The 14,441-nt window shown below is 38.1% G+C and overlaps 1 protein-coding gene and 1 non-coding gene across 3 annotated transcripts; one reads left to right on the top strand and one right to left on the bottom strand.

Annotated features, from left to right (window-relative positions):
* Positions 1 to 511: 511 nt before the first annotated feature.
* trnac-gca (transfer RNA cysteine (anticodon GCA)) lies at positions 512 to 583 on the bottom strand. The gene has a single exon. It is a non-coding gene; the product is annotated as a tRNA-Cys (tRNA).
* Positions 584 to 1,419: 836 nt separating this feature from the next.
* Positions 1,420 to 14,130, top strand: LOC146703548 (LIM and SH3 domain protein 1-like). Of its 2 annotated transcripts, XM_085466806.1 has the most exons (8): positions 1,420 to 1,590; positions 2,537 to 2,631; positions 4,860 to 4,944; positions 8,573 to 8,680; positions 10,078 to 10,185; positions 12,641 to 12,710; positions 12,787 to 12,878; positions 13,646 to 14,130. In XM_085466806.1, exons 1-8 carry the CDS (start codon positions 1,522 to 1,524, stop codon positions 13,817 to 13,819), a joined length of 801 nt encoding a protein of 266 aa, XP_085322932.1. In that variant the 5' UTR covers positions 1,420 to 1,521; the 3' UTR covers positions 13,820 to 14,130. The 2 variants fall into 2 exon arrangements, with proteins under 2 accessions (XP_085322932.1, XP_085322933.1); XM_085466807.1 differs by lacking the exon at positions 8,573 to 8,680.
* Positions 14,131 to 14,441: the final 311 nt, after the last annotated feature.

Below are 14,441 nucleotides of genomic sequence, written 5' to 3'. Positions count from 1 at the left end.
CTGTGCACAGCATTGCCACAGGATGGCGCCATAACACAACACGAAATTCCACATGACAAGCGCAGCCACGGTGATCATTTGTTATATTGAGCTTAAAGATCAAGGTGTGTACCGAGCAGAGACAGATATTCCGATAGTTTTGCTAACATACAGGCATATTAACCGCTTGCAACGTCTATAAATACTTGTAAACTTTGCAGATTAATAAGAAAAGAGATTTTCCACACAACTAATGGTGACAAAATCAAAAAGTAAAGTAAAAGTACACATTGGGACATGTAATTAATTTAGTGGTAAAACCCTCTGAAGAATTTCTTTTAGATAAGGTGGAATATAGTATTTTAAGACGCGGTGGGAAACATAAAAGCGACAAAAAGACATACGGCTACTCGTAGAGATTATGTTCGTTAAGTAAGGAATAAACTTCATATATCGCTAGGCAATCGGTGAAGTTTTCTATTACATTTATTTATACGAACGCAACGACAAAAAGTCACCAAGGAAAGAAAAGAGGGGGCACCCGGATTTGAACCGGGGACCTCTTGATCTGCAGTCAAATGCTCTACCACTGAGCTATACCCCCGATGCACGAAATAGGCCAGTTTTGGCTATATGAATATACCACATGTTCAGTACTGACACGCTGAATATACTATATAGTTGTTTCTTGCATTTACTCATAAATCCCAACATATATTATAATACACAGGTTTGTTTAGTCCGAAGCTTTCCGCTAACTTAACAATGTAAACAAAATGGCAGACCTGGTTGTAATCGAGCTTGTTTCCAGCAGAGGGCGTCAAATAAACAAAGTCGAACCGCAGTACAGTATATTATCATGTCCCCACGTAGCAGTTGGTGATATCTATTTATCATTCACGTCATCAATAGCATGGAAAATTCTTTGTTTTCTTTACTGGTTAAATTTTTGTGTTAGTGCTGTGTATGGGGTTTTTTTTTAAATAAAAAGTTGTAACCCTGTTGTTGTATAAATGTAGATATTTAGAGCTTACCGCGATAAATTTATGTTTAGAGTCGACCTTATTTATTTAAAAGCGTTATTACAGTACATTTGGATTAGTCTATGTTGTTACTCCTTTTAAGGTTATCAACCTCACTTCTCCTCAACGCTGCTGATGCTGCCTTCAAGGCATGCGAAAACCCTGTAATTTACAAAACATATTTGGACAAGCTAAAGAGGCCGCTGAATGATGCGCAATGGTTTCGTTTGTTTTGTTGTTAATTCATTTTAAGTTACTAAAAATATCATATAGAATCACATTTGACGACCATCTCGTATTAATTACTTAAACACCAGAAGTAAAATTGCTATGTCCGACGACCCATAAAGGCAACATGAGGTCTCCGTGCTGCACAGTTGACTCCTCCTCGCCTTGGGGTCATATTAACTGAAATGCCTGCGAGAAAGCGGGAGGACGGTTCGAGTACCAGCTGCCCATTACAGGTCCTTTACTCCTGAACTTTTGGACTAGTAAACTTGTTTTTGTTTTTTCTGCAATCATGAATCCGCCCTGTGGGAGATGCAATAAACCAGTTTACCCAACAGAAAAAATAAACTGCCTTGATAAGGTAAGGTGAAACAAGTTTAAGCCCATCCACTGACCTTAATGTGATTTACTCTAATGTATGCAAAGATTTATCAGGTGAGTTTCAAGACTAACTTATACTTTCAATTTTATTATAGATATTTTAAATTTAAAATAGTTTTGTCCACTTGCAAAAGTTCTTTTTTATTCTACAGTTTTAAAAATATTTTTATGCAGTCATATCTCATGTGATGCTTTAACTGGGTGCATATTTTGTACAGTCACAACCAAGCCAAAAAAAACATGCAAAATGGAAGTCTAGATAATACACATAAAAATCAACTAGAAATTTCCAAATGTTAAAAAATTTATATCTTACATAATCAATAATAATCTATGTATCTGTGGTTTCTCAAATAGATGTACTCTGATCATTTTAGTGGAATCAGATGAATATTATTTATAATCAAGATGATCTAATCAATTTAAGGACTTAATCAAAGCAAAGTGACCTGAGTTACAGAGATGTTATCAATTCCTGATTTCTTTTGGGAAAAATGGCTTCCTGCAGGACTTTTATTTAATAATGCAAAAAATATATTTATGGGAAAGTTTATATGCATAGTGCATAGGTTTAAAAATGCACCTAATTTCACAGCATTATTTCTCACAGTCATTTTCCATTTGAACCATTTCTTATTGGAAATCTTTTAGTGAAGCGATGGGAGAAATAGAAACAGATTAGTAGGACAGCTGTGGCCTTATGTAGAGGAGTCAAGGGATTTCCCCGCTCAGAGAGAGAAAGAGAGAGAAAAAAGTTTTATTTTTTCAAATGAAAAACCATTTAATTCAATCAGCCAGTAAGAGTGAACAAGATTTCCACAGTGTTCTGTCAAAAAAGGTTAATACAGATCTAAATTTGTGTCGATGGAAATGCATTTTCTTCTAAGTTTAATACTTCAGACTTTATTTCTTCTCTTTTTTCCTAGTATTGGCACAAAGGTTGTTTCAGCTGTGAGGTCTGCAAGATGGCCTTGAGCATGACGAACTACAAAGGCTTTGAGAAGAAACCTTACTGCACTATGTGAGCGTTCACAGCATGCACCACCATGATGACTAAAACAAACACTTAAAATAGCTGGATAGCATCTGACTCTTTGTTAAGAGCTTGCAGTATATTTGAAAGAAACAAAACCATATCTAAAATATAAAAGATGTGGTTACCTTTCCTCTGAAGCCTCAGCATTAGCATTTCAGACGTAGACGTGGTGGTTTTTTTGTTTGTTTGCTTGCTTTTTTTTGAGCCAGCCTTATTTGGATGAAAGAGTCAAGTGCTAAGTTATGAGGAAACGCTAGCAAGCTTGTTCAGAAAGCTGCATCCTTTTTTCTTTTTTTTTGCGCCTGTCCCGTTTGGCTCTTTTGCCATCAGAATTGTTGTCTAAAGGCAAAGAAAGATGCCCAACGGATTTACTTTACCAAATTGACCATCCCAGCCTTGCCGTAATGGTCCATTTGATTCACCTTTTATTGTTTATTTTATTTTCACTTACTGAATACGGGACAGACTTGACTGGGGGAAAGAAGGGGAGAAAGAAAGAGAAACAGCTGAGAAGAGGGACGGGGGAGAAGGGCAAAAGACAAAAACCAACAGAACGGGCAGAAAAAAAAGAAAAAGAAAAAAAAAATACATATATCAATCACCTGGATCACCTGCTGAGAAAGAAAAAAGAAAACAAGCAGAAGAGAACAAGAGTAATAGAATAAACAACATCACAATGATATATGGGAATATGACAGTAAATACTAAATATTAAACATTATTGTGCAGCACATAAGATCAACAGAACACAGTGTGCTTTGAGGTAGGAGCCAAAAAGAGTGTAGTTTGTGGGTGTGATCACCCGTGTGTACACCTGTGAGCATGGACGCGCTTGTTTTTTTAAAAGGTTCCTTCATGTAATGATCTGCTAGAGGGTGTGGGGGGGGCCACAGCCCCGTCCTCCAGGGCATGAAGCAGGTGTGGAGGAGATCAAATCTCCAGACATCCAGAGGCCCCCAGAACACAAGAGACCAAGGAAGAAAGCTGCATCCTTACACTGTAGAGGTGATCCACACAGACACTGTGTGTGCTAACTAGTGCCAAGTAACTGACTAATAAATTATAGAATTTCATTCACTGAATTTGAAGCACAGATTTCTTGGACAGGCTGTGCTTTGCAGCATGCCATATTATAAGTCAGATATTATGAGTTTGCATTAACACACGAGGTCCAGAAGTACAGTTCAGTAATGCCGATTACTGGAGGTGAGGCCTACAGTATCAGCTATGGGCTAGGTGTTGGCACACCTGTCAGTCAAAGGGCTCAACTACTTTAGGCCTCAACAAAATCCAAATGAGTGATTTCTTGGGGAAAAAAATCCACTGTACAGTAATCATAAAAGGCGAATATTGTAAGTTTATTGCTGAATTTGGACATTTTAACATGGGAGTCACTTTTGGAGCCAGAATAAAATGGCCTTTAGAGACACTAGTTTTTGACGTTTCACTTTTTCAGCTCCTTTAGGTTACTGCTTGTTATTAAGTAACATTAGCGTCAATCAAAATCAGTTCATTACGCAACTATAGCCACAAAATTATAATACGTAGCATTATAGGAATTATTTACTACGGCCTTTTTTTCTATTATCTGTGCAAGGTGATTGAACAGGTTTGGTTGTTTCATCATTAACAAATCTACCACATGAGCAGAAGTTAAATTCTGAAGCAGTTGAGCAGGAGAAGCTGCAGGCAGCATGTGGAAGTGATGGAAAAGAGAAGTGTGAGCAGACAGATTGAATCATGTGATTCCAGTCATTCCTAAAGATTGACGTGAGATTAGAAATTTGCTGTCCGACTGTTATTAAACAGCAACCCGGGTTCATCTATTGTGCTCTTTACATAATATTATAAGGCACAAATTATTTGCAGAATGAACAAATTAATCAGTTCATTCAATTCAGTTTGACAACAGTTTGCTTCTCCTGAAAATCAAATATTGCAAAAAACAAAGCAGCCAAGCATAAAGCCATTGAACATCCATAGGAAGAAGACATTCAGCAAAACCTGAACTAAAATGTACAGAAAAACTCTATCAGCCAATCATATTGTTGGGCTGGATTTCATAGAAGATTGCTGTTATGTTGTAGGACTTTGGTTAACACCAATCAATCTAATCATGGTCTTGCTGCTTAACTGGATAGATGGGTGGATGAATGCATGATGTGAATCTTCATTTATCTAATTTCTTCCCTTCTGTTTTTTTTTTTTTTCAGGCATTACCCCAAAACCTCCTTCACCATAGTGACCGACACCCCCGAGAATCTGCGTCTCAAACAACAGAGCATGCTTAATAGTCAGGTGAGACTTTAGCAGTTCAGGCCTATCTCTGCCATCATTTACATCTTGGTCTTGACCAGCAGAGAAAGGAGATACTGTTTGCAAGCTCACTGCAGCAACATCGCTTGGTGTTACATATCTGTCAGTCCTGATTGCCTCTTTTCCGTCATCACAGTGTTGAAGGTGGTGCGAGAAATAACAGTTCTGCTTTGGTGTCTTTGATAACCAGATATGCCAGGGAACTAAATGTTACACTGTAAAAGCTGGGCATTTTAACAGAAGTTGCTTTGGCTCATGTTTTATTAAAATTAGCCCTGAATTTTCCGCCATGGCCCTCACACTGTCACTGAGAGCAGTGATTCCAACTTTGGTGGCAGCAATTGTTTGGAGCTGTGCTGATGTCAGCTTTTTTGGCACCAGCATCAGTCTTTTTAAAGGTGGAAATAAGTGGAGCTTTTTCTAGGTTAAGCACTGGCAACAGCAACCCATTGGTGGAAAAGTTCTATATATATATCTCCTTCACTCAGCTCGGTATCAGAGCAGGAGATCAGGACGCAGATCTTGGCTCTGCTCTCATGACAATTGGATTCCTTTGATTAAATCAAAGGTACCCTTTGATGAGTTACTTAAATAAGGACATGGTAGCTTCATTTTGAGACTCTACTTTTACAACATGAGCCAATCTGACATTCGTGAAGTTCAAATGCGTTTCGTCAGGAACTCTTGTAAATGATCAGAGGTTTGAGAGCATTTTTAAAAATACTCTCAGATCCAGTCTCCTTTTAGCCTCTGATGTGGTACCGGCCTCCTTTTCCCTGCCATCCCTGTTCTTAAGCTCTAATCTAATCACACTGTTCATGCCAACATGTTCTAACCTGATCAAAGAGATAAGTCCTGCAAGTCACGCAAAATTAAAGAGATTCCTTCACAGATTAAACTTTAGGGATCATCTTGCCACTCAGCATTTTGAGGTGAAGCTTCTCTTCCCTTTTAAAAGGATGAAAAAAGTTAGGCAATCCACTCACGACTGCATTTCTGCAAGACCCGTGCAGACCTGTATTTGTTAGACAGAATATCGAAATTTGCAGAGAATAGTTAAATTTAGTTAACTGAACACAGCATAACCTTTTATTAGTTCACGTTTCCTGTTTATCAGGAAATGGTTTCTATAGCAAAGTATTCATGCACACTTGCACATTTGTTTTGAAATTTTCAAGTGCTTTAAAAAAAAATGCATAAGCTGGTGAATGGTATTTTTTCAGTTCTTAAGAAAAGTGAGGGGTACTTGTCAAAGTCTGACTTGCATAGGCCCATATGCTCCAAAATCAGTGTCCTCCTTGGTCATACTAAAGTGTTTACTGCAGATGCACTAAGGTGCTATTCACAGAATCATTAACATGAGCTTGGTTGTTATTACAATAAATTAACAGCAATGTGGGTGTTTCACTTCTTAATTACCGAACTGTATGACTGGATTTTACATATAAATATGTAAAATGAATATAGCTGAGGGGGCACAGTTAGCTTTTTGGATGGTCCTCGACCCCTACCCCCATTCATAATGTCAGCAGTTAAGCTAAACCAATTGCGTAGGTATGCAGAACGCCAATCTGCATTGCCAAGAAAAATCATCCAAGTGAAAAATGTGAATTTTGTGAATTATTTAATACATAAACTGTTTCTGAAAAGAGAGGACACAGTTTTAAATGTAACTTTTACAATGCAATAAACAATGCAAAGGTCTTATAATGGCTGAAAAAATCTTAAAGGTTGCAGTAACACAGCAGAAACCATTACACGTGTATTAAGGTACATGAAACCATTTGATATTTTTGTAGCTTCATTGATGTCATCTATAAATGCATCAAACAGTATTGACTTTCAGTGCTGCTATTCTGTTTCCTTTGTCATCGCCTTGCTATTTTCAAGTGTTTCTGTGTCAACATGTGGTAATAAATCAAAAACATTCATGGTAAATATTAGCACATCTGTTTGATGAGAGGCACTGTGACCTACATCTGCCCAGTTCACTGAGGTTTGTGAGCATTCACTTATGCACAGCTCTTTTAAGGTCCCCATCACAACAATTCACCTGGGCTGAAGTGTAACCTTGACTGGGTCATTCCCTTCTTTTGTAGATTTGCTGCTGTGCTTGCAATCATTGTCCTATTGCATGACCAAATGTTGACTAAGCTTTAGCTGTCAGCCACATGGCCTCACTTTTGACTCTAGAATACTCTGGTATACAGAGTTCATGGTCGACTCAGTGACTGCCCAGGTCCTGTGGTTGCAAAACCTCATGATGTGTAAGGTATATGTGGTGCTTGTTTGGTTTGCTGTTCTTTATGGCTCCATTTCCACTTTGTTCTCCTCTGTCAAAAGCACATTGTTACAAAAGTCTTGCAGTTCGTTCAGATGCAGCTTTGCAAACCTAAACCATAATGCCAAGTAGGGCTGAGTGATAAGAGGAAATGTACCTGTTGGGAGGGGAGATTGATGATGCAGTCGCAGCGTGTGGGAGAAAAAACTGAATTACGTGCAGACAGCTTAATATTGCCATGGCTGTTTATACTGGATGGTTGTGATAAAGCCATTTTAACCATCATAGTGGGAAAAATTTGCGATACATTAAGTTTATTTGGTATATCGTCTACTGCCATGTAGAGGCTTTGTCTAACCAACTCTTCCAAACAAGCAAAAAAATGTTTCACCTTTTTTCTAATTTTGCTGTTATGAATTTTATTATTTAACATGTTTACTGAGGTGTGTAGGCTCTGATATATAACTCTTGTTTTCTTTTTTTATTTCTCTGAGCACAGTCTAATTTGGGGGGAATTTGCTGGGAAATCCACCCCCGGGAAGTGCTGAAACTTTTTGACGATCAGTTAATTAAGTGTATTTGATTAGCAGCACTTGGCTGCAACTTACACTCTTAATTCATATGGACACAGTAAGGCTGTACTGAGTTTTTCTGGTTTTCTATTTTTTCAAAGGATTGAGTCCTATAAAAAATGTGACTGTCTTTTATTTTTTATTCCACTAGATTCCTTTTAAGCTGTCTCTTTGAACAGTTAGTCTCTAAATAAACAAGCACCTGATGAAACAGGACAAACACGCCAAGAGCGGCTGTATTTTTGGTTAGCAATTTAATCTGTCGTTTCATTTCAACACGGCTGTTATAACAGCATGATCAAATTTACACCACCACCCCTCCCGTTCTGCGCTTTACTCATCAAACCAGCCCAGTTCATTGTTTATAACCATAAAAGTCTCTGCAGTCAAGCTCTCTTACCGAGGAGGCATATTCCTCATAGCAACATCATGACTCACTTATGTTTGCATGTCTGCGTGAGTTCGCGGGGATCTCAGATTTACTTTCAAATAAACATGCAGGCATGGAATAAGTTTGCAAGTGTTTCCTTGAGGTTTTAAGCTTCAAAAACTCTCACCAAAAGGCCATTTAAAGCCCTGCATGAATCAGTTTTTGTATATTTTTGATTAAAATGCAGTAAAAGTGTTTAACATGATCATTTTAGCAAGTATAACCCTTTAGAATTGAGAATTTAAGCCAAAGCATTGCCCTAAGCTCCTTTGTCTAAGTTAAAAACATTAAAATGAACAATAAAGACTGATGAATGAAAATTTACAGGCGCTCTATAAGGAGGAGTTTGAAAAGAACAAGGGGAAAGGTTTCAGCGCCGTGGCTGACACTCCAGAGATGCAGAGAGTGAAGAAGACACAGGACCAGATCAGTAACGTATGCTCGGTCCACCTTAAAGACCACCAAGAATCGAATTCTCCGATAACATCTCCATTTATCCATTACCTCTCCAATTATAACAAATGATCTTCCTTCTTTTTTTCCCTCCTTCTTTAAAACATTATTGAAGGTTGTGATGCGGCTTTGCTATCTGCATGTCTGCATGTCTGCATGGGCTTCCATACCATCTTATTCTTTACATGTAAAAGTCTTTGTTAATCATCCTTTGTTGGCTTTGATTCAGTGCTGCATTCAGGTTGTGCTACATTTGAGATGAAATGAAAAATAATAATAATCCCAGGAAGTTAGGCAGGTGTGCCTTGCAAAATAATAAAAGCATAGATGAAAAGTTCTAAAGAGATATCTGCTTAGTTTACAAGCTTCACTAAAATGTAAGCATTTGCAAAATGTCTTAGATTTTCCACTTCAGGCTGCAAAGAAGCCATGAAAAGAACTATTTTCTTTTAGCGTGCATGGTAGACGGGCTGCAGGATTGGATTTTTTGTTGCTGTAATAACAGATCGTTGTAACAGTAAAACGATGCACAGTGTAACTGAATGCGGCTTCATTTTAAAACTCGACTTCCGTGGCTTTAGCTGATGTCAAAGATAAAACAATGCATGCATTCGATATGTAACAAAGCTAACTGTTTCCTTCCACTTGTGTCATTTAACTTGTTTAATGTTTAAAGAAATATTGGATCATTGTTGGGAATGTGACCATTCACTTTCTTGGTCAGAGGCAGATAAAAAGATTGACAACACTCTCATGTCCGTATGCTAATAATGAACCACCAGCCAGTTGGCTTAGTTTAACCATTAGTATCATTAGTACCATTAGTATTAATATCAATAACATTACCCCCTAAGAGCTGCAGATTCGTTTTTCCACTGTTTTCACAGAGAAAGTGTTCACTAGTCAACCTTATACATGCTTGAAGAGGAATTTGGGGGACAGACCCAACAGTTAACGACTGTTAGCGGCTTCATATTAACTGCTTTAAACCGTCCTCATAAAATCTAGTCAATAACAGCTCTAAGTCTGTAAGGCCAAAAGGAAAGATATAGACCTTTGCAGTTAAACCTTATAGCAATAAGGAAAGTCAGTACACACAGATGTTATTGTACCTGGGCTACAATGCAACCAAGATTGATGCAAAAAAAAGGAAGCACAGCATTGCTACATATTTTTTAGTCATAGTAATTTCAAGTGGTATCTCCATCTTTTCAAAAAAAAAAAAAAAAAGGCATTCGGTTGGATTTTAATAACAGATACAGCTCAGTCCTGATACACAAAGAGAGTGGAGTTAATTTTTTTAGAATAATTTTTACCAAGAAAGCAGTTTTTTCTTTAAACTTCAAGTTATTCTTCTAAAATAACTCTGAAATTTGCAGGCCCTTTACAAGGAGGAGTTTGAGAAGAACAAGGGGAAAGGTTTCAGTGTGGTGGTCGATACTCCAGAGATGCAGAGAGTGAAGAAGACACAGGATCAGATCAGTAACGTAAGTGCAGTCATGTTGTCAGACTCCTTCAATATCTTCTAATAGAACTTTTGTATCTTCAGTTTGCTCTTCACTTGCAAAAATAAGGGAAAACTGCTGGATGTTTGGCCTTGACTGTCAAACATCTGGTATGCATCTCACTATGGCAACATTTTTCAGTTCCAGAAGGATGTCATAGACAGATGCAAGCAGCAAGTCTGCAGATGTTAAAAAAGGCATTTTAGTTTTCAAAGAAGAAAACGAGAAAGTCCAGATCAGGATTGTAGATTTGCTGATGGCTTCATACAAAGCAGAGAACATGTTGCTGCAAAGAGCAGCAAAAGATGTCAAGAGTACAACCCTGCAGAGACACACAGGCACATTTCAGGCATTTCTCTCCATCCACTGAGGAACAGCTGCCCTATATGGTCAAAGTCTCTCAGCTGTGGACACAAAGGGAACTGCTATCCACACACACATACACACAAACTTTCTCTTCCTCTCTCATGAGAGCACTAGTTGTAGAAAGGAATCATGGGTGATAAGCTGTGTGTCAAAGGGGCAATCTATTATTTTTGTCCACTGGTATTAGTATGAGTCTTTTTCTCATTTCTCCACCCTCACTTCCCACTTTAAAAACAATCCCTTTCCTCCAGTTTTATTCCCACAAATTCCTGTTTCTGTTTACTCCTCTCGAGGTTTCTTGAGGTCACAGGAGGCTGCTCCTTCTCTTCCTTAAGCAACATCCAGTTTCCTCTAAGTACTAGACCCAGAGTTGTTTTTATTCTTGGGGGACATACTGTATGTTGCACAAGCAACATACCAAACTAACAACAGAATAAGTTCAACACATATAAAGTTCAAGAATCTTTGAGTTGCTTTGTGTCACTGAATACCCCATCACCAGCAGCTTCTGTTGGAAAACGCTGAAAAAAGCAGTTTTTAAAAATAAGTTGCTTTCAGACAGTTAGACCAAAAAAGGCAAATACAATTTACTGCATATAAAAGCTCAGCCAGTGATGTCACTAGGTCATTAGTGAAATTCTGTTTTAAAGCCTCAACTTGAATATTTTTGGCGTAGCTATGTTGGTTTATTTATTTTTTTAATCAGTGAGGGGTAGATCTCCATGACATATGACAGTGATCTGTCATCAGTATTAGTCTGAATGCCAACATAATTGACAGCGTAAACACATTGTTTTATTAAATAATATGTTAAATTAGCGATTGAGACTATAAACATATTAGACAAGTGTCACAACTTGGCTCATAAGGCCATGGCAAAAAGGTTGACACACCGCTTGCCAATATAAACATTATTTATTAAACCTAATTAAACAACTGAAATAGAAACTATTGACATTTGCAAATCAATGGCCTCAGTGACGTAGGGTGTAGATGAGTGAGGACATGTAAGCAAGTGAATGTATGTGTGTGTGCAAAAACAAGTGCTATCTAGGGTGTGATGGTCACAAGGAGCAGGAGGGAAAAAGAGATTGCCAGCTCTAGATTTATAGCCTGGGAACAGCTGGCACTAACAAACCCTCCTCTGCCCACCAGCGACATCAAAACAAATGAGAAAACCTAAAATAGTTGATTCTGTTCATCTAAAACGTTTCTCCCACTGAAAACGCTACATCCAGATGAACATAATCAACGTTTTTTGAGATTTCCTTAACTAGATGATTGAACGTGCATCAAGACAAATGTGAAAAGGTTGAAAACAAGAGTCAGGGGTCGTCACACGTCTTTACTAACCACAAAGATAAACTGAAGTGTACGACTGCATTTGCAACTTCCTTTTGCAACCAGTGGAGAGAAACATAATTATTGATAAGTGTAAGACGCACCAAAAGAAGCTTCTAGGACATGCTGTTAGTACAGGTAACTGCGCAGCAAGTTTGATAATGCCATTAAAAAAAGCTTCAAAACGCACAAACATGGCAAAGCGGTCCAGTTCAGAGGACCCTAACTATAACCCTAACCCTGTTATTGGAAGTGAAACCTTGAAGACAGCTTTTGGCTACAAGCACACCTGCACATCAAAGTGATTCCCTGTTATATCCAAATGAATGAATTAAAAATAATTTGCTGTTTATTTAATGAAGGAAAAAACAGTTCTCTGTATTGGGCTATAAACATGGTATTTAATGATATAAAGGTCAGCATTTTTAACATGGGAGCCTGTGGGGGCTTTTTGAGCCACTCTCAAGTGAAACTAATGTGACAGTGGTTGACCTTCAGAAAGGAGCAAGTGGGCTGCAACTACTGAAAATAGACAAATAAAAGCAGACACTAAATAGATGTGGGTCTTTCTCTCTCTGCGTCTGTGGCTGCAATATCCACTCGTCATCTCTCAGCACCTCCTAAAATGGTGAGCTGCTTCTCACAGTGGGAGGGTTTGCTGAGGCTGAACCGTCAAATGTGAAAGCTTAGCACCCCCGTGTGGATTTAACATGTGTGCATGTGTGTGCAGATAAAGTACCATGAAGAATTTGAGAAGAGCAAGATTCGAAGTGACGCGCCTCCTCCGGAAAATAGGCAAGGTGAGACAGATCCTTACACAGGGACTTTATAACAGTTTTCCCTTTAAATGTGTGTATGAACTGTGTGTGTGTTTAGACTATGAGGACCAGCCATCCAACCCTGTCAGTGACTTTGGTCAGTCTGCTGGACAAATGCGTACTGCTGCTGTAGCACCACACAGTGGAGGGGTAAGAACAATACATAAGCAAACGTATGCCCAAAAGTATGTGGACACATACATTACACCTGTGTGCATGCTCTCTTTTAAGATGGGCCTCATTCTGTGGGTACATCAATCATCTGGAGAGATTCCTCCAGAGGTTGAATCTGCAGGGATTCACTATGAATGTTGATTGATAAGGCCTGGCTTCCAGTTCAACCAAATCTATTTTATACCAGAATAGAAAACCAGGTTTTTATGGATGTGACTGTGTAGACTGGGTAATATGTTGACCAAAAAAGCCACAAGAAGAAACACAAGCTGTTGCACAAAATTATATTTTCTATACACGTCATTTCAAGTGTGCTCCCACATTTTAATAGTAAAGAAAGGTGTCTACACACTTTGGCTCATACCCTATATTTGTGTGAAATGTTTTTCAAGCTTTTTTAAATTTTCTCTTGTCTCCTGCAGCAATAACACAGATCCCGGATACTATCAATTCATAAAACACAGCTGTAGTTTTTAATCTTTCACCATAGGTGTGAATGCTCACAGTTTTAGACTTTAGATTTGATTAACTATAAACACAGCAAGCTCTAGTGAACTAATATTAAAACTTCTTGCCATGTATTACATTTGCTTCTGTTTATTTTTCCTGTAGGGAAACTAAATTCAAATGTATCCTGGTAGACTGTGTGCTCTTTATGTTCTTATCTGCTATATCAGTGTGTCTGCATGTCTGACTGGTTCTGTTCATTCATCTCTTCTCTGTGTGTGTTTCCGCTCATTCAGAAGCGCTACCAGGCCATGTACAGCTACATGGCAGCTGAAGCGGATGAGCTTTCTCTGCAGGAAGGTGATCTGATCTTAGATGTGGAGCCGATAGATGAGGGATGGGTGTTCGGCTTTAACCAGCGCACTGGGCAGCGGGGCATGCTTCCTGCTAACTATGTACGACCTGTGTGAAACAAACAGTTCTGCCCAGCAGATATTCAGAGATCCACCTCCTGCCCTGTGGATCTGCTGCCCGCACCTGCAATCAGGCTTTAAAAATCACCTTTTTGCAAATGAAATATTGCATTTAAAAAGCATCCCTGCCTGGTTCTGCTTTGCATTTTTTCCATAAATGTAATTTTCAAATCGTATGATGGGGCTCTGCTTATGGTTTCTTTGACTTCCATGAAGAATAAATATTGATAATAAAGCTTTTATGTTTGTAAGGTCAAAGGAGAAAGGAGGAAAGGAAACAAATTCACAATAAAACCCATTCATCTTCAGATTTACTAATTATTTATATTTTTGAAGGGTAACATTTACTAGCACAGAACCCACTCTTAGAGTAGAATGTTATCCAGTGTATTTTTAAAGCTACAATTACTTATATTTTTACAATTGCTTATGCTTTTATTTTGCAACATTTTCCACTCTTAAAGTGATAACAAAAAAAAGCTACACTAATATGTTACATCAATACCTTTTATTACTATTTCACAGACAATTTTTAAACGTTAAACAGACAGCACAACATGAAACCACAAAACGGAATAATTTTACCCAAAATTAAAAAGGCTTCATTTACAAATTAAGT

The sequence above is a fragment of the Copadichromis virginalis genome, linkage group LG8 (genome assembly GCF_057382275.1).
Source record: "Copadichromis virginalis isolate Kocher_CV1m ecotype Utaka linkage group LG8, C_Virginalis_male_GT1.1, whole genome shotgun sequence".
NCBI lineage: Eukaryota > Metazoa > Chordata > Actinopteri > Cichliformes > Cichlidae > Copadichromis > Copadichromis virginalis.
Note: the sequence above shows the minus strand (reverse complement) of the source record. Positions and strands in the feature narration are given on the sequence as shown.